The 21,403-nt window shown below is 36.0% G+C and overlaps 1 protein-coding gene across 1 annotated transcript in view; it reads right to left on the bottom strand.

Annotated features, from left to right (window-relative positions):
• Window positions 1-1,869: 1,869 nt before the first annotated feature.
• The window catches only part of TMTC2 (transmembrane O-mannosyltransferase targeting cadherins 2), a 235,776-nt gene continuing 216,242 nt past the window's right edge, over window positions 1,870-21,403 (bottom strand). The window contains exon 12 of the mRNA XM_039571159.1: window positions 1,870-4,775. Coding sequence (XP_039427093.1) covers window positions 4,596-4,775 — 180 coding nt within the window. The 3' untranslated portion in view covers window positions 1,870-4,595. The remainder of the gene's footprint in view (window positions 4,776-21,403) is intronic.

The following is a 21,403-nucleotide window of genomic DNA, read 5'->3' as shown; positions in this document are numbered from 1 at the left end:
TCCCTGGGACATCAACACTGTTTCTAGCTCAAATCTGAAACACAGCACCATTCTAACTACTGTGAAGAAAATTAACTCTATCCCAGCCAAAACCTGCACAATGGGGAATATATTTTTATGTCCTGAACTTTAAAATACTATATTCCAAGGCCAGCTTTTCCTGTTGGCAATGTTTGGTTTCGATTTATTATTATAACAGAAGAACTCACAACTTTTACAAGACTGTATAGCTTTGGGGGGTTTTTTTGTGGCTTTTTTTTTTTTTTAATTTACTCATGCATATGCTTTTCCATAGTTTATCCTAGAATAACTTGATCTCAGGGCTTCTTCTTTGTTCTTGGAATAAAGTCTGTCCCTCTAAAGGTTAATTAATATCCCCCAAAATGTCTGCCTCTGCTCCCAACCTCCCTCATACTATCCCCTCACAACATCAGACATAGTCTATTCCACTAACCACACTCTTCCAATGTCACACTACTGAATCTCAGGCAGATTAAATGTCAGTATCTGTGTGAAACAAGGCAGGGACTTTTCAAATTGCAGGGTCGGTCTAACTAAGGGAGCTTATATAACATCTGCTCCTAACTCAGCTGCTGGTGACTGTTACCAGATGTGAACTGGAAGCAGTGTCTCTCCCATGCTACCTGAAGCCACCTCTGTCAGGCAAAGCTATGGGAATGCCTACAACAGAGGCCCAAGCCAGATCCAAATGAGCTGGTATACTTACACAGAATAATTTAGTGCCTTACCTTTCTACTAGTTGAAATCCCAGAAGTGATACAGCCATCCATACCAGCTACCAAGAGCAAGTTCAGATGGGTCTGTGAAAGCAGGACTAAAAAAAATCACCAGAGAGCTGTCATGTGCCTCCATCAGAAATGGAGATGTAGCAAGAATCTGCTGCCTGATTCTTGGAAGGCAGAAACATTGGAAACATAGCATAAGGCAGACAGAACAGGATCTACAAAAAAGGCTTCAGAGCTAAGGTGCCAGAGCAGGAGCTTAAGCCCATGCTTAGAATCTATTTCCACAAGAAACGAGTGACACAGTTCAGATGACTCTTTGCATACTCTGCATTCATCATCTGCCATTTATCAACACCTACTCAGGCAAGGAATGTCTGAAGGTGAGGCGTGACCTTCAATAAAAATAAGGCATGACAGGTGAATTTTCAATTCAGTGACCCAAAGCCTCTCTACAGCTCTGCTCATGCCCATGCATGTTTTTCAACTGTAGAGCAAACCTATCAATGCATGGGACCTGAATGAACAGAACTAGGAGGGTATAAGAATATTAATACAGCACTGAGCTAAGAATGCTCTGTCCATAGAAGATTAAGAGGAAGCCAAAAGGCCAAAGAACCATGTCGTTTCATAATATCTCTGTGCAGGAAGCCAGAAGATTTGAAACTCATCACATGACACAGCAGCACGAGGAAAAGGTGACCATACATGAAAAAGACTTCATATGTAAGCAAAATCTGCTCTCCAGCTTTTGCACCCAATTACATTTTAGCAACATTTTTACTGACATCGTGTTTGTATGTAAATATAAAAGTATTTTATAAATATATTCATCAGCTTTTATTCCTATAAAGTTTAGATACAATAATCAAATACGATCATTATCATCCCTTTGGCCCGATTTTGTGAGTATAAATATTAAAAAAGGCTTGCAGGGAACCTTTTTGAAAATATCCACTGAAGTCTAACTGCAATAGGGTATAGAAAAAAGCCAAATGTGACAGGTTGTGTTTTACTTATGCTATACATTTCTCCCATGCAAAAAATAATGAAGAATACTCATTACATTAGAACAATTAAAAAAACCCAAGTGTTGTTACAGTAATACAAAGGAATACACAGTGAATTAGTTATCAATGCTTTATTATTGAAAACAAAATTGAAATTCTTTTATCTGGCACATAAACAATTATTTCTACAAAAAGGAAAGCCTACAAATCTGATAATTTATACAAATAACAGTTTTTCAAAAAATAAAATTTTAATTTAGTAAACTTGTCTTGTGCTCTTTTATTTGTTTTTAGCACTGTCTGCAGTAATCCACCATAAATCCCTGAGCAGAGAGACATATTTTAAACATGTTTTAAATTTATCCCAAAAGAAGAAAGTTATCAAGCTCAGACCTATAGTAAAAAAATGTATTCAGGGACATTCTTGGTAAATTTATGGTAGTCCTTTTTTCTTTTTCTTTCGTTGTTTTTTTTTTTTTAAGAAATAAACAAAACCAGTAATCAATGCAAGCATGACACCGTATCACAGGAGTGCTCCCCTCTTCCCCCTTTTGTGCAATGAATAAAAATTACCAAACAAGAATAAGTACAAGTTGAAGGAGACAAATAAACTGGTGAATGGTTAAGACCAAGAAGCCGTCGAAGTTTGATGGCTGTTGAGCAAATAAAGCTGCAGGATACCACAGTTCTATACCAAGCTCAGTTACAGTTACTATCTATTTCTATATCTTTTCCCAGAAAGTCAGTAAAGCAGGAGAATAAGTTCAAGCTACCATTGTATTCTAACATTGCTTTCAACGATAAAGTAGAAATTCAACTTTTGATCCTTCAATTTTGCTTTTCCAGCAAGAACATTATTTGAGAAAGACTTGACACACTCCACAAAACCAGACAATCTTGCCCCTCTGGCCCTTCTGGTGGGCCAGTTGTAAACTTAGCAACTTATGGTATTTTAGTGAGCAAGAGGAAAGAAAAGAAAACACACATTACTACAGTTTTTCTACTATACTGACTTTGAAACAGCTATTCCCCAATCTATTTCAATACAGATGTAAAATCCAAGTGTAAGGGGAGAATGACCAAGAAGGTAGAGTATAACTCAAGTGTTCTCTTTCCCATTCAGTACGTACACCAACCACAAAACAAATGCAAGTAAAACCAAATAAAAGAATTAGCTACCCTTAGAGACTGTTGTGTTAATGGCAGGTAACATTGCTGCAGTCAAGTAATAAATAAATAAATACAGCAAAGTGTTCTTCTCTACATTTTTGTTGGAATGGTGCTCAACAGTTAAAAAGGAATACATAAACTAAAAACCCCAAACCCTTTCTCAGTAATAAAGAGTTTTTAAGAGAAGATCCTGAAGAAGCTTCAGTTCAAGGTGCTCTACCACTTTAACATTTTATCTATCATTATGAAAGGAATACTGAAGCAGATACCAAAGGGCCATTAAATGAAATAGCAAATTGTCTTACAAGCAATACTACTTATTCCAAAGAAAGAAAGCAGTTAACAAATGTCCTGGAAAAAAAATTACTAAAGCTTCATACACTTCAATTCAAAATAAATTATTTTTACATTTAAAATCTGAAGACCAAAACAGTAATGAGGCTAAATCATTCTGAAACAGAAATAAATTGAGCCTCACCAAAGGCGTATTTAGATATTTGACAGCTCTGCGGCTAGCATGTGTCAGAATACAAACATAATGCTAACATTTGGTTAGAATCTGAATAGATTTGTTCAAAACACCAACAATGTGAAAAGTAACTGGCAACCACCATTATGGATTCCTCTTAATCTACACTATTTTAAGCATGATTGAATCGAGTCCCTTCAGTTATTTGCTAGCCTCATCAATGTATAACATTCCCTTTTCTCTGAGTTGCTCATGAAGTCTCATTTTAGCATATCCAAGCAGTAATATCTTCAAATCTCATTTTAATTAGTTGTTGCAAAAATATCATATGCAGAGTCCAATTTAAAGTTAGACTTATCTGACAGCAAAGTAAAGAGAGTCAAACACGTTATTTTATAATACCAATTATTTTTTTCTAAGATGACAGTCTGATCACACTGATTTAGTATCCGGGCAAACATCACTCTTGCTTGTATTACTAAATCACACCTCTGGTCTTTTTTTTACCAGGCTACATACTACTTCTGATGTAGAATACAGACAGTTCCTTGGTCATTCTGTCTACCTCACAGAAATTTGACTGTACATCTCAAGAAAACTGCACTGTAAGTTAACAAGCTGAAGTAACAGGCATATTCTCAGTAAACAATTTTGAATGCTGTCATCTAATCATGTGACAGGTTTGAAAAAAGATTGGCCATATAAGCTGTGAAATTGATTAGCAAGTGGTTCAAGAGTGAGATACAGCAGCATTAAGACAAACTGCAAACACATTGGATTTAGTACACATTTTAATGAGTTACAGTATCAGCAAAATACTTTAACCTACTATTACCATTTTAACTCCCATATGGCTTAGTATATACTGTGCAATTTTCCCTTTGTATTTCTGTGACAGTATACTATTTCAAGTACCCACCGAAAAGTAAGCAATATGGGATTTGTAATTATTTATCAAATACACCAAAACAACTTCTCTCATGTGCCACTGTTCCAAATATTTTTGTTGCGTAACAAGTTCTTCATGAATACCTCAAAGTCTCCCTTTTTCTATTTATCTAGCAGAACAGCTTCTCCTAGCAGCAGTTAGGACCTCTGATCCTTGCAGTCAAGTCCAACAAGTTCTCTGACCTGACAACTGTGTGGAAGTTCTAGTTTGTGGGTTTAATCACTTTAAGGAAAAGAAGTTCAGAGTTTTCATCATCATGTTTTGGATGTTTTCAAACCTTGTTTCTCCATGATATTCCACAATTTGCGAAGATTGGACTGGGTGATCACATCATCAGGTTTAAGTTGAAGAGCAAGGAGGTAGTTTTCTTCAGCCTCTTTCAGTTTACCATTCAGATGGAGAATGGCTCCCAGATTCATTAGGGCAGCAGGATACTGGTACAAATAAAAAAAAATAAAAGTAAGGAGGAATATTACAAATATTTTCAATTTTTCTTTTCAGACAATCTTCTTCCACCTAAGTTATTCCCTTATGTTTGCTGACTTTTCATGGAAGCAATTTAGTAATTAAGCAAATACAGATAACAAGAAAAAGTTTCTGAACAGCTGCTGTGTACTTTGTGCTTTAAACAGGTCAAGTTCTTGTGTCTACAGACATATGACTTCTCTCTTTAATGAGAAAACACAGAACTCAGTAAGCTTTAAATGTGGTAATGTTGGCATAACACAGGTTCCAAGAGAAAATTAAAGTAATCCAAGAGTGAATTAGCAACAGGAATTTAATTTTAATCAAACTCATTGCCAATAAAGAGTTTATAATCACTGGGAATAGTTAACACATTGGAACTTATCCCTTTCTTCTCTTTGTTTTAATTGTGACTGGTAAAAAATATAATTTTTTCTCAGAATATAAGAATGTTCAGGGGTTCTAGGATATCCATATAGATTCAGGCTGTGGCAATTATTTCTTAATGAATGATTGAATAAAATTAATTATGGTGGAAACACATGCTATTTAATAACAAAGATGTTAAAATTTCATAAAAAATCAATTTAAAGGCTTATGTTACTAACAATTTTTTTGTGTTTAGCTAAGACAAAATGCTTAGCTTGTTTTTATTTTTTTTATCTCTAGGTTATTCCATTATGAAATAATAGGTTCTTCATGATAATAACATGCCTGGTCACTGGAGCTAACAAATATTACAAGGGCAGAAAAGCACATTTATGAAGATGAAGAGAACAGTCTAACCTACCTTTTGGCAAGTACCAAAGGTATTCACATCCTAGTGAGAGCACAGTAAAGGCATTTATCAAACTAGTACCTTGCATTTTAAAGAAAAAGGGGAAAAAATATACCACACAAAGTTCACTATGGTTCTCCCCCTCAGGTCAGTCAAAGTTTCAATGAGCTTCAGGAAAATTCACTTTTGACATCAAATAGTTTTGCCTCAGAAGATAAGTGTTTCAAGTCACCACTCATCAGTGTTCTGCTCAAAACACCATATTCAAAATGTGAAGCCACATGGCATATCAGCTTGAGAGTACTGTGACAGGGTGCTGGTACGCTTTAGAAGCCCTTTAGTGACAATAACTTCAGGAAAATGGTTAGACACTGGAACAGGTTGCCAGTGAAGCTGTGGATATCCCATCCTTGGAAGTGTTCAAGTCCAGGTTGAAGGGGGCTCTGAGCAATCTGGTCTAGGTGTCCCTGCGCATGGCAGGAAGGTTGGGATTGGATGATCTTCAAGGTTCCTTCCAACCCAAACCATTCAATGATTCTATGAAAATATGTGAGGTAGAAGGCAATAAAATATGCTCTACAGTTGGTCTCCCAGACTGTTGTGGCAAGAGGAAATCATTATGATGAGGAAGACTTACCTTTGTTCCAAACCTCTCCACTACAAAGTTAAACTCATTATTCTTACCCTTTTTAATCAAGCTTCAACAAAATTGCCATAATTCCTACGTCCAACACCTAAATTTTGTGGTGAAAATGTTGTTCAGATAATTCTAATGTTTTATATCTTACAAATATTTCATGCTTTTTCAACTTTCTTCTTGCTTCTTTTAACCTACGAATATATGCATCACAAAAACTCATAAAAAACTGCAATGCATCAAATTTTCAGAGCAAACGGTTTCCAGAGTTTCAAAATTAAGCAAAACAAAATTAGTTCAGCTCTCCTTATTGTAAACATCACAATGCTAATGCAGGGCAATCTGAAGATGTAATTTTTAGTTTTATTTTTTTCTTGCTTTACCCTGACAGATTTTTTCCACCTTCTGTAAGTCAGTTACTTCATTCTACTGAGAATAAAACAAACAAAAAAACCCAGCTGGGTTTTATATAGTTTTATCAGTTAAATACTCTCCAAAAGAAGGGAAATTAGGCCCCTAAAATGTAATCTATGCTACAGGTAAATCATATTGGTAGCCATATTTTCATAGCTCCACCTTTGAAGTGCCAGTCTTGCATGCTATTTTATAATGAAATAATATACTCCTTACTTACAGATGTTCTGGGTGCTAATTGATGCTATTAAAATGAAGAATGCTTGGAAATCAGCTCCCATGTATATGGATGACTGTCTAAATATCCCCATATCTAGTTTATTTTTAGACTTCAGATTGTTTGATAGAATTTTCTCAAATCATGAGTAGGAATGTCCATTTCCTCTACTCATGCTATTTCTTTGTTTAATGAGAGTTCATGAATGAAAGAGCTTTCTTCAAGTCATTGACACACAGCTGTCTTCTCACTTGAATTATAACTATGTGCACATGTTTGCACAAAGACAAAGGTTACAATGGATAAGGACTAAAAAAATCTTAAACCTGGAAAAACTCATATAAATAAGACACATGTTTAAATGTGCTCCAAGCTAATTCTACAGCATTCACAAAACCTACTGTGCAGGAAATAACTCAGTTGTATCATATGGCTTCCAGAATTCCTCTCCATTTCCTCCATGCCTTCCTGAAAATATGGTGCATGTATGGGACTAATCAAGAACTTCATATATGTAAGACTATATGCCTAGCTAAGAAATTCTTCTACCATCATGTCTTCAATTTGATATATCACTTCACAAGAGCAAGCAACAAAAACAAATAAAAAGAACAAATTGCATGCTTTTTAACTGAAATTTTCCAACTTCTACACATCATTCCTGATTTCCTGGAGGCCTAACAAATTCTATTAATGCTCTACACAAATGTATCCATGGAAAATGTGAACTGATAAATCATTTCAGGTAGTACTGAAAGTTCATTCCAACTCCTTTACATTTTAAATAAAGAAGTGCACAGGATTTTGGAAAGACTGCTCCCTAACTTTCTAGGGTATCAGTCAGCCCAATAGGTATGGTTTATTGTAACAGTCACAAGAATTTTGTGTGTCCACAAGATTCTACATCGGTGCCATTGCTCTCTGACACCAATAAAGGATGGTCAGAGGATAAGAGAGCAAGAGACATTTGCTATAGTTTTTCTTCACTGGTTGTCTTTTATTAAAGACAGCTGATAAAACTTTTCAGTACGTTAACAAAGGCAGTCAGCAGCTACCACTGCAATAACATGGGACTTGTAGCACTGTATAACAAATGACACCACCTACTACTTCAGAGACTTGAAAGGAGAAACAGGCCTGCCTTCATTTCCTTCTGGAGACAGATGCTTTACATCAAAAATAGCTGACTGGCATTTCTATTGAGGTTATAAATGCTGTCTTTTATGGTCTATTTGGAATTACTCCCTTTATTAGCATTTTATCGTGGTGTGCTTGTTTCCTTAGTGGTTTTTTGGGGGTGGTGGGGGAAGGTGCTCATGGGGAGGAGGGGAGAAGAATAACAGAGTAGTTAATGAATAATGAAATAACACAAGGCAAGCATTTAGTTGCCTGAGGTGTTTTTGGTTTACACTGATGACAGTTTTTCCAAATTTTCCCTAGAGTACCAAAAAAAGGAGAGCACTGGGCCATGCAAAAATATTATCATACAGTTCTCTCTAAAATTAGAGAACTATAGAATCTTCAAACAATTCAAAATCATTCTGAGTAGTATTTCAGGATTACACTAATGTAACCACATGCAGTATTGGACCCATAAACATAATCAATCTTAATGACATGGACGATGAACTGCCTCCTTGTTTGTCATCTCTGGCTCCACACACAGAAAGTGCCATAGCAGAAGTACAGCCCCAAACATAAGACAATTTTACTCCTGCATGGCCTCAGAAGTTATGGAGAGACAAACAAATACAAAAACACTTAGCCTAGGCACAAATATACCATGGCAGACAAGTATGAACAAACAACAGTCCAAACACAAGCAAGGAAATCTGAAATTGTTTTCCTCAAAGCTCTGCTTACAGATGACCTTCTCTGCTCAACACCACAGAGGTCAGAGCAGTAGATTCTGAGATGACAGTGCATTTTGTTGATGCTGGGGAACTTGTAAGGAAATTTTTACTCCAGTAGAATCACAAGTGCAAGATACTTCTCAATTACCCATTTTAAAAAGACACTGAAAAGATGTTGCCAAAATCCATCTTGCTCTTAAGGAATTACTGCTGTGTGTGATATTGTAGATGTTTCAAAACAACTCCAGGACTGTAGAATGAATACTGTTGTAAGCATGGCCAACCTACCAGAAACACAGAGGCTGTGTATTGTTTTAATAAAGTCCAATTAAGGACACTTATTCTTTTACGGGTTCCTTTTGAATTAAGTCCATACTTCCAGAAGGACACAAAATATCAATCACAAATGAATATTTCATGCCAGTACTTCTAGTTCAAAAGGGGTGAAGAATTCAGATACTTCTCTTTGATAACCAAAGACACTTAGGTGGTACATTGACTGAGTAGTCAAACAGCGTATTAGTTGCAGAATGGCACACTAGGCATGAGAGAAAAGCACAGGGGACTGCTGCATCTGATCAGTGGCCACTGGGTAATATGCTGTCATGCCCTTTTTTATCCTCCTACAGTGATTGCAAGAATTTTCTCTTGAACTGTTATTACAGATATTATTGCTACAGCACAGTATTTTCCAAAACAATCAAAATGTCTATAGCTCTTTTTTTTTATCACTAAAAATAACTGTAGACAACAGAATCATTTCAGGTGTGGCACTTGCTTTTGACAGATACCACAACTTTGGAGAAAAACCACGACCTTGGAGTTACTCAAGGTGGAAACATGCTACTTTAAGGCATGGTGTGGGCAGAGCAGGTAGAAGGAGAAGCAGGGGAGGGACATGCAGCAAGATGATTGCTGCCAACTGGATCTTACTCTCCAATGTAATACATTGACAACACTGTAAATTCATCAGTGGCACATGGAAGCAGACCTTTCTATAGGAGTGATCTGGTGTTCCCAGATAAACCAAGTGGCAGTTATGGAGAGAGACTCATGTTTCTGCCTGGTTCTCTACACTATAAGGCTTCTAAAGAACTGCAGTTTGCATATGCTGTGTCTGGTATTTTGTCCCAAACAGCACACGAACCACAACTAAGACACTGATCTCCAGTAAGCTGGCTAAGACAACAAAAATCAGTTGTCTAGGTACTGATAATTTGGTGCAAAAAACATTCTGGATCAAGATGACAGGATGTATGTCAAAGTACGATAGATCAGACAGAATAAAAAAGCTAAAATTCAAAGTTGAAAGGGATTTCCTGTGTCATCATCCCAGACAGCAAAACATTCAGTTCTGCTGGAAAAAAATAAACAAAAAAATCAGCATCTTTGCAAGCTCTTGAAATGGAAAAATGCTCTGCAACTGTTCCTCTACAATAGCTAAGTAGCTAAGTACATCACTTAAATTGCAAATCTGCTTACGAACAATTTTAGTAAGTATGCTTTTGTGTCAAAAACAGTTTTCAGTTTAAACAGTTAAGAGGGGAAATGGACAGGAAAACATTTGCCCTGCCAGGACTAATTTGAACACAGAGCACAGTTTCCACTGTTGTATTAGTCAGAAAAGGACCTAAACATCTCTGCTGCAAAGGGAACCTGTGTCCCTCTCTAATTACCTTAAGAATGACTAACATAAATAGCTTTATAAAGCTAAATAACAATAAGCCAAGGCTCTAGAGGGGAGTGGATCCTTGGATTCAGTCATCATCTTTAAGAGTACTATGTTGTTAACACCGAATAGAGAATAACCTTACCTATTATTTACTAATATGTCATTAAACAGGAAGAGACCTCATTTACTGTTCACCGAACTAACAAATTATTGACTTCCAGGGAAGGTGAACATCCTGCAAAAAAACCGGGCCTCCAAAGAAATAATAAATAAATAAATGAATGAAAAAATAAAAAGATTTTAAAAAGTAAATAGGAATAAAATAGTTTCTGTTGAATACTATTTATATATAGTCTCAGGTTAGGATAATATAGCAAGCTAGTAAAGCAGAAGAACAGAATGAATTAATACCTATCCACCTTAACACCTGATGATACTACAAAAACGTTAGTTTATGCGTACCTTTTAAAATTTTCTTTATTCTTTTATATTTTAATACTCTCATCTAGACATCTAAAGCAGGTGCCACTTTAACCTGCCTGGTGAAAGGAGGATAAAATTGTAAGCATCTAACCTTGTGTATTTTGAAACACTGGAGACTCTCCCATCTCAAACTGCAAACTACATGATATGTGCATTTAAAGCCAGAAGGAAGGGTTTCTCACCATTTTTTTCCTATTTATGGATGACAGATGTGGGAGTCTTCATCCACAAGTATACCATGAAATTACTCAGTTTGCTTGTAGATTGAGACATCAGCACCATTAAGGACACCCACAGCTGTGACTCAGGGAAAAGTTCTAGACTTAGCATAGGAAGGAAGCAGCAAGCAGTCTACTTTGTTTCTCAAATTATCACATCAATAGGGGACGTTTTACTACCAATGTTCTCCAGCCAGTGGGGACTTTTTCTTAACATCTTGTTCATCTCAACCCTCAGAGACTGCTCAGCATACTATAAACATAATTATCCAAAACTAAACAAGCATATATGGATATAAGTTACATCTTGATGCTGGAAAACTATCTACCACTGGCCTTTATGCAAGTTCAGGGTATGCCAGTTTATGTATCAGCAAGTTAACAAAAGCATGTTAAAGGCTGATAACAACAGAGAGGATGATAACAACAGCTGAAAACATCCTACAAAAATGTACCTAATTTCTTATATGTACTTAATGTACTCATAATTTCTGTGTATCTAGACATTTTTTCCAAATGGTCATGCAACAATTGCTTTGGTTTATGGTTGAAAAGTCTCCCAGTAATCACTCAGTTTATATGGAAACTGTGATGGACATTTTTAGATAACATACTTGTATTACCATAATAAAAGCTAAAGAGGAACATACGTTATGAGCATTTCATATTATGGTTGTATTAAAAAAAAAAAAGCAACACTTTCCAGACCTCAAAGTGTTTCTAATTAAGCTTCTTTGCTTCCCAGCTCAAATGTTGTCATCAGTATAGAACAGGATAATCTTATTCATTTTTCCTCACACTTTAGGATCCCATTTAAAACAAAAAAAACATCAAATTATTTAATTTTTGTTTATAGAAATCCAACTGTGCTCTAATGTCTGCAATGTGATGATTTTAATATATAGCTATGATTATGTTATAAAACATTTAAGAACTTATTTACCTTATCCAACACAAATATGCTGCATACTAACTAAGTTTCAAGCAAATGGGAAACTTGGTGAACAGAAATGTCATCTGTACTATGATAATGACAAATAAAAATTGCTCAAAATTTTTCAGTAACAGAATTTTGTCCTATTAAGACAAAGTAAATTTATTAAAATGAAAATAAATGTGAGTAAATGTATTTTGCATTTTCTTTCTAAACCTTGGAAATCAGAAAAGCAAATGGCTTCGTGTTGCTGCCTAAAGATAAAGCACACTTTTAACTTAAAAGAAGTGTAAAATGTTAAAAAAACCCGAACTACTTCACCCAGAAGCTCACATGCAGGGCTGATTAGAATAGCTGTCCACATTAACACAATCAAAACTGGCTAATCTTCAGAGAAAACTAATGTACAGATCATCGGAGTTTTTAATCACAATTATACTCACAATACTAGCATTAAAACATGTTCATTTTTCTCAAATAAATAAAATGTCATTAGAAAATAAAAGTATCTGCTGAGAATGAATGCATCATCCACTTATTTTTGCCCAGATACTTATCAAATACATCAGTACACAGAGAAGGTTGTATAGCTCTTCCAAGATGCTGGTAACAGGCATATTGCATTAGAGTTTCTATTTTTGAGTAGAACAGACAACAACTGCAGTTTCAGAAAGAAGTAGTGTTGATTTCTAGTCTTGAAAATTTCACTATGTTCTAGTTAGGGGAATCTCAATATCATGAGATTTCCAGTATTTCAACTCAAATGTTCAGTCAAACATTAAATTTCCAACAAGCCTTTGCACCTTTGTCTCACAACAGTAGTCGGCTGAATTAAATGCTTGAGAACTAGATTAATATTGGTATGACTGTATGTTTTCCCAAACTATTCAGGTATTTGTAGTTACAAGGCATTGCTTTCAGGCACATTGTGTAAACCATTATGCAACTTGACACACTTGCTCTGAGCACAAAGAATGACAATTTTGTTAATTTTTTAAGGCTTCCATCATGCACAGTTATTACTAAGACAGCCCACAGACAAAGTGTGCTCTTAGAGCATTACAAAAAGAAAAACCTAGAAGATTTTGAGGCATCACATGTTGTTTTGGGTTGAATTTCAGCCATTATCCCACTCCTCCATTGAAATGCTTTCTGTTGGCTAGCTTTCCCTAGACAACAGAACCAATCATTATTCCTCTATTAATAATAATCTCCCTGGCAGGGAAGGACAATGGATGTCTATCACATGAAGTGATACAATTTCCATATTAACATGGTTTATGAATAGTATCTGAAGGTATTTTCAGACTGGTTGAAAACGTAACAGTAGCGCATGGAAATGTTATCAAGGCAATTTTGAAAATAAAAAATAACTACATAACTTTGTAAATAAATTAAAAAAACTTGAGATGACATATTAATTAAAGAACTACAATTTTATTACAGAGTAGGTACAACTGAAAACACTTGAAGAAGTCTTGCTCATAAATATTTTCTTTTCTCAAATTCCAACATGGAAGCCCTATAGTATTTGCATGTCAATCTTTTTTTCTTCCCTTTTGTCCTTTTCATCTGGCTCCTATCACTACCATGCTTCTTACCTAATGCAATAATGTTATGCCCACACTTGTCTTGAATTTGAATTTTACCCACAGAATTATAAGGGCAGCTGAGAAGAGAGGCAAATACTAGAGGTCCTTTGCAAAATGCTGAATTACAGTGTTCTGTGTAATTCATTAAAAATCATGCCTTACTTTTTGGCAGCCAGTAACTTGCAGGTGTTCCCTATACCGTATTTAGCAATTAAATGCACAGTACATATTAAAATTATTAACTTCCACAGTAAGTGTACGGATTTCATTTTTATTCTTATAGCTTAAAGATTTCAGGGCTGCAGTTTTAGTCCTTTGATCGCTAATAGTAAGATGACTGGGCACTAATTGCTCACTAGGCTTTTACAAGGTTGTGAGTTCTGAAAAAATGAAATTACTTGCAGCTAGGGTAGGCTTATTTACCACACCTGAATAGTGACATGTGTTTACAGTAATTAATATCAATAATAGCAAGATATGTTCAGTGGTAGATCTACACATTCTACTCTGAAAGACTGCACTTGATGCAGCATATGCTGACAAATGCTGTTTATCAAACAAGTTTTCTGTATTTGTCAAATAAGGTTTTAAGAAATGGACACATGAAGCAACAATTTGAATAATATTTTCCTTTTTTAAAAGAGTTTAATTATTTCTGAAGGCACAAGAGGACAATTAATATTTTTAGGACTAGCACCAAGAAATCAAAGTTCAGTTCCTGCCTCTGGACTTCAGTGTTAGAAATTATTCAGTGAAAACAGATGCTTGCTCCAAACTGGATCAGAAAAAGTCCTCTATGGCTGGAGCAAAGTATAATCCAGAGCCAGTAGAACTGCTGTGTAATTCTGTAGTTGATGGCTCAGGTTATTTTGCCTCAATTTTCACTACACATATTACTCATTCTATATGAACATCACAGGATCCCACAGAAACTTAACTTTGAGTTCTACCAGTGAACTCTCTGTTCAAGACCATTTTTCCACCCAAACCAAGAAGTTTGCTTCCTGTGCAATTTCCATGATCTCTGTTCAGAGAGAATTTTCTTCCTTTATTATGGGTAAAACATTAAATTTGTGAACTAATCAGCAAAAAACTCTTATCAATGCAGCTACCTGAACAGAATTTTCCAAAAAGAATTAATAAAGGATCATGTATTGATCTTTCAAAAATTACAGAAAATATGTCTGATAATTTTACGTATTTAAATGCAGTCAGAGTGAAAAAATGAAGTAGAACTACTGCGTTGCAATAAAACTCCACCAAGTAACTCCACCATAAAGATATTAATCTTTCACCCTCACAGAATCTAAGAGACATACAGCAAATCTTCCTAAGGAATTCAATCTAGAGGTTTTATTGTGGATTTTATTTACTGTTGCTGTTTTATTGCAAAAAGTTTATACTTTCTTTCATGCTGTAATTGTTTGCAATGAGCTTGAGGCAACCAGATGTTGAGGCAACTGGCACTGTTACAAACCCTAATGTCAGATTAAAGTTATTTATTGTTAAGGAAGACAATCCCTACTGGAACACCTGAAGAATTAGTAAAACTCCCTCATCTTAGTAATAAAGCTGTTCATTGTACGGATTACATTTCAATAGGGTAGGTACACTGGAATGCACATTTGCTCTCCAGTAAAACTAACCGTGGTAAACAGAATCATGTGAATGCAAAATGAAGCATCAATCACAACCAATAAACAGTGGGGTTCAGACAGTCTCAAAAAGGGACTGTTCTTTGGGGGAAACAAGCAGCCATCCATCCCCCCCCCACTGCATCTCTTATTTGCAGGCATCTGATCTCTAGACTAACTTTACGAGGCACAAATACATTCAAACTCATACTGAAGTTACTCTTAAAAATAAATTTCAAGCAAATTACTTCATACAGACACCTGCCACCCATTCCCTTCCTAGCAGTCTGCAAACGTACAGTTCTTCTCAGGCAGATCTCACACCAAAGCCAGCCTCACTACAGGGCATTTCTCCTCTATACACAAAATTACATTAAACCCAAAGGTGTGGGAGGGTAGGGGAGAACACCAGTTGCAGCAAAAAAAAATCTAATAGGATATGTCAATACACAACTAAAAATCATCCCTAGAATGAGAAATACATCAGAACTACAGATCAGCAAGAAAATTAGGAAGCTATTTATTGCAAAACATCCTAATGAGAATGTACAGTTGCTGGGTTTATTTAATGGGCATTAAACCCACTTTCTTATGAGTTCTAATTGCACGATAAATGCATTGTATTGTTTCTAGAATCAGCACTAGAACACTCTATTAGGAATAATCTTGCTGGATTCTTTTTTAATTGAGTTCAAACAGATGGTTTAATCTTCGAAATGCTAATCTACTGGTGTGAGTTCTCTATTTCATGGCACTTTATTTCTGATTGACACCAAGGGCTACATTTACCAGGCAAAGGCAATCTTGCTCTCTCCAGGAAGTGATGCAGGCAGCACAGTATCCCTGCCATATTACAATCAGACTTACTGTAAATCACAATCTAGTGCATAAATCTATCCATGATGCGTCATCTTTGATTCCACAATATCAGCAGAGAGACTGCATCTTTACAAACTACTACCTCTCATCATCTCAAAGCATAATGATTCATTTTATTTAATTCAGTAGTACAAATCTAGACTATTCAGTTTCTTATTAATTAGTTCCAAAAACCTTTTTGAATTATTCAATAAATGAACATCACAGTTGAGTACAAACACAATCATTTTGCAGGTTTTTTTTCATTCTTGAAGAGTAAGCACAGGAAAAAAAAAATCTCTGTCTACTAAGATGTGGATGAAAAACACTAAAACGCTAGATTAAACAAATCTGCACTCCAAGAGACAGGCCCAGCTGACTTCACAGCTTTTTTTTCCTCAAGCAATTTTGATGCTGGACTGAACATATCTATACATGAGATAAAGACTTCAGATTCACATAATGAAAAAATATATATATAAAAAAGTGAGATTTCATTCAAGTTAACTGAGATGCAGTCCTACAAAATTTCTGTATCAAGATCTTGACAATTAAATAGCTCAAGTATTATTTGCTATGAGAATGCCTTCACTTTGGAGAACTTATGAGCTTTCCATGGAGAATTACATCAACCAATGGTATTGGAAGAACAAGGGTAGGTGGCTGGAGAGAAAACAGAATCTATACATTAATACTTCCCTGATTAACTTCTTGAGAAACATACTAAACCAATAATAATATGTATGATTTTTGTGAAAACATTGTCGTCTTCTTTTTAGAGATTTAGTCACATAACATTTGGACCCTGTGGGCAACAGAGCCAACAATGGAAAATGGGTGCATAAACCAAAATACCCTGGGGTACTTTTGTTTCTTTTGTGAAGAAAAGACTTTATTAGCATCTCCAAGCAGCACAAGGGATTGCCATCAGACATACTGAAAACCTGGTATGACCTATGTGCTAAGTGAATAGCATGAATTATCAGAGAGTTACTTTCTCCCAAATTACACGTTTAGCACAAAATTACTGTTTCAGCAGCTCTTGGTAAGAGTAATTGATTATTTAATGAAGTTCTAAGGGTTAAATAAATTAGAAAAGAGGAGTTAGTCTATAGGTGCCTATTTCCACCATTTGTTTTCCCCTTAAGTAAAAGCATGTCTATACATTTCACTGTTCATGAATGGCTTGGAAAAACCATTATGTCAATAATTAGCTGTAGAAGGACTAATATTTATGGGAAATTTGTAAACATTTTCATAGCTAAAAATGAAATGAAAAACACTCTGAATTACCATGACAATGAGTTTCTGGCTTACTTTTACCAAGTGTTTTTATGCAGTGTACTGCTTGGAAAACTTTAAGCTAAGGAGAGCTCTTAAGATGCTTGCATAATTTCACTTGAAATCAGAATCTACAGAGTCCAATTTATCTCTCATATGCAGGAGAAACAGAAGCAACTCTAAACAAGTCAATGGTGCTACTGCAATGCAGTATCTGTATAAGCAGAAGAATTTCAAATGTATTTTCATTTCAGTCATTTAGAACTTGCACAGACAAAATAGTTCCATATTGATTAGAATATCAATGTACAACAAATTATTCTAGATGGGAAATAAACAGCAACTTAAAGGCATTTTAATTCAATTTCAAAGCTCACAAATTACACTGAGCAAGCCAATTGATCCCAGACATTTGCATGTTTAACTGCTTGTGTAATCAGGAGAGTACAAATCAACTCCCCATAACCTATCTCTCATGAAGTTGAAGATCAGAACTGTAATGACATGATTTCCAGCTTGCTCCTCCGCATCTTATACAAAGATGGATCACAATATTGAGAACTAGATTTAAGTATTCCATAATTGCCCAAAAGCACATTAGATGCTTGCTTTTACAGAGCTGCTACAATGCAGGAGAAAACACATGTAGGATTTTCTGGAGTAAGGCAATAAATATTTTCATGTATTTCCCAAAGGAAATTTAGTGTTTTCCACAGCTGAGTAAATCGGTTTTCAAATTACATAACTCATCCTGATATTGTACTTCAATATTACAGGTAAATATCCCCATTCCAATAGCCTGTATTCTTTCTTTGGCCCCTGATGGAGATCACAGGGATGAAAATGAGGTTTTCTGGTTTTTCTGCTGTATTTTTTTTAAGGTGGGAGACACCAATATCTGCTGAAGTAGGAATACTTTAGGATTCAGAGCAACAGCCTGTACAGAAGCCTGTCTTGAAGCTGACAATGGTGCACCAAAAAAACCCCAAATGTGTCTTAAAAATATTTCAAAGGGCCGTGAACAAATATAATTGCAAATATAGAAAGAAATTGTTTTGTTCAAAAGAATAAATGCTGTTTTCCCCAAATAGTGGGATGTAAATAATAGATCTGCCTTGGACTAAGCTTCAGACAAGAAGGACCTGAAAGGGGTGAAGCAAAACAGCAACAAAAGAAAATTGAGTTAGGGACTAATTATATTTTAAAAAGCTCAGGAGGAGCAGAGAGACTTTGTGCATGGATAACTCCTTACATGGGGAAGTATTGCTATTTCTGTGCAAACACTGACGGTAGAAGTCTCTCTACCTAAAATGAAAGGAAGCTTGCCTTCATTTAATATTAATTTTCTTGAATTTTTCCATTCTGCACAACCTTTAGGCTAGGTCACCCTTGCGCTATGCAGACTGAAAAATGTCACAGCTATTCTGATATCAAATCTCAGAGTCATTTTTTTGTGTTTCAACAGGGACAATCTAACCAATTTACAGTAACCAAGAAAGGGCTCTCTTAACCTTTTAAGATCAGAGAGTGATGCCCTCTTTTCGATAAGGGTGTTCCACTATGTCCTCTCCCAGTGGAGCTGATCCATGCCTAAGCATCCCACCCCTGTATCTCTCTGAAGTCAAACTATCAAAAACATGTCATCTGGAAATATAGTTCGCATCAGTCATGCCTATTCTTTTTATTAGGATGCCACAGTACTTGTTTTAGTCCCTAAAAGTCCTGCATTCCCTATAACGATTGGTTCAGTCTTCAACAGGAAGAGAGGAAGAACTGGATCCTAGGAAGTTTTCTTTTTCCTCACACCTTCAACAGAAGCAAAGAAAGGAGGCATTTTCAGGAGGCCAAGAGCATTGCTGGGCTGGAAGGAATCCACAGCTATTCATCTTATTGAGGCAGAAAGTTTGGCACACACTGAGGAAGCCTTAACCAATGCAAGGCTTAGCAGCAGCTGGTGCTAGTAGTAGGAAGATGTGCAGCCCTGACACAGGGCAGGAGAAGCTGGGAGCGTCTCGGAGAGCACACGGGCAGTCAACAGAAGCTCCTTCTGTTCCACAAGGCCCACTTTTCAACTTTCAGTATAGGCAAACAACTGAACAGATCAATCTGCTGGATGCTAACTACTTAAAAATACAGCTTTGTGGTCATGCCACAGCACCAGTAGATAAAGATAAAATACTACCATGTGTTCATTATTTTGAATAAAGAAGTAAACAGGCAAAACAACACTTTAAAACAAGGATTTGCAGCTGGAAATTGTGATGCTTTACTGGCAATAATACATAGTGTTAAAACAATATATATACTGTTTCTCTAAGGAAATAATGTCAGCTTTATCTGTACTATGCTCCAGAAATCAGGAGTATGGATGGCAAGGCACTTCAATTGCATTTGGGTAACAGGCACTAGGTAGACCTGCTCAAAAGAGCTGCAGGAGCAACAGATACATTACTGGTGAGGAATCTGCTATATCTCTGGAGCAGGGTGACAATGACATTGGATCCAAGGTAGCCAGTTCTTTGGTCAGCTGGGGATCAGCTGCAGACAATGCAAGAATTGCTGTTAACCCATTCATTACTCCCATCAGCAGCAGATTTAACATAGCAGAAGTACAGAAATTCTCCCTGGCAGTAAAAGGACCTGTCCTTAACAAAGCTGGCAAAATGCATTAAAGTTTTTTTTCCTCACAATTACTCCAAACCTGGTAAAGCTACAAGAGGCAATTACTGAATTTTCATGAGAAAACCAAATAGGAAAATTTGACACAGAAACATTGAAGGAAAAATTATATAATAAATCTTGATTACAGATGTTTCAAGACAAAAATGTTACATTCATTTTTTTGAAGATGTATGTACTATTGGAAGTATTTCTTTTTAGAAGTCCTGCCATGAATAAACCCCATGCATTATGAACACTTTCCCTAAGAAGGCAGTGAAAGCCTGTTATCTCTAAGGTGCCTATGAAATTACAGTCAATTATGTAGAAATCACCAGCATTCTTCTTTCACCAGTTAGACAGCCTGAGGTAGAGCTTATTGCAAGCCTGGAGCCCTTGGCATGAAATCTGCACTCCAGAATTGGGAAAAAAAAAATAAAAGAAGCACTTGTAGAAACTGCTTTTTAATATGATATTGTGTTAACTGATTACATAAGCCCTTCAATTCAAAAAATGGTTTAGTCCCCCACATCATGATTAAACCATCTAGTGGAAATTGTATTTATTTTGCTTATAGGTACATTTCTCCTTTCCCCCTCACTCTGTATGTGTGTCTTTATGTATGTTGTTACAGTAAGACATTTAATCAAGCCCTTTTGAAGTGGTAGAGTGGAAACAGCTGTATCTGACAATGTGCTGATGACATGGGGCTTAAAGCTGTCATGAGCTCCAGATTGCAAGCAGCACTAATATGTGGTTGGGATGGTAGTGACTTGCAGGTCACGGCACCTCCTTGAGGAATGCCCCTAAGCCAATCAGCTCAAGGTGGTGGCTCAAAGTCTTAAGGCTCTGGTGAGCTCGCTTTCATTTAATACTCTTGAGGTCACACTTCAAAGTGCCCTTTCTTCTCAAAAGCCATTGGCCATATGTGGGGGTTCTAGAGCGGCTTTTTAAAGACTGGCTGCTTCAGGCTCAAACTTAAAAAATTAGAAACGCAGCTCTATTTCACAAGTGATATCTTAAAAGCTGAACAAAGGCCGAAGCTTAAGTCGGTATCTCACATTCTTGTAAAGAATGACAATTTAAAGAGAGTTCCCGGATGACTGATTTTTCCACAACAAAGCAAGCCTAAAGCTCACATTTTAGAGTGCCTAACGATTTGTTAAAACAATTTCCTGGTTTGTGAGGATTACAATATGTAGGGCACCCAGAAGTCATCTCTGAATACAGCTTTTCTTCAGCAATACTCACACTCAGAATAATTACTGTATAAATGAAACTTACATTTCATTTCTTCATGCAACTGAATTTGTTAAAATTAGACTAATGTGATTAATGTACACTCAAGCCAACATTGCTAAAGCAAAC

This window comes from Corvus cornix, chromosome 1A (genome assembly GCF_000738735.6).
Source record: "Corvus cornix cornix isolate S_Up_H32 chromosome 1A, ASM73873v5, whole genome shotgun sequence".
In the NCBI taxonomy this organism is placed as follows: domain Eukaryota; kingdom Metazoa; phylum Chordata; class Aves; order Passeriformes; family Corvidae; genus Corvus; species Corvus cornix.
The sequence above is the reverse complement of the archived record's forward strand: the minus strand, read 5'-3'. Positions and strand labels throughout refer to the sequence as shown.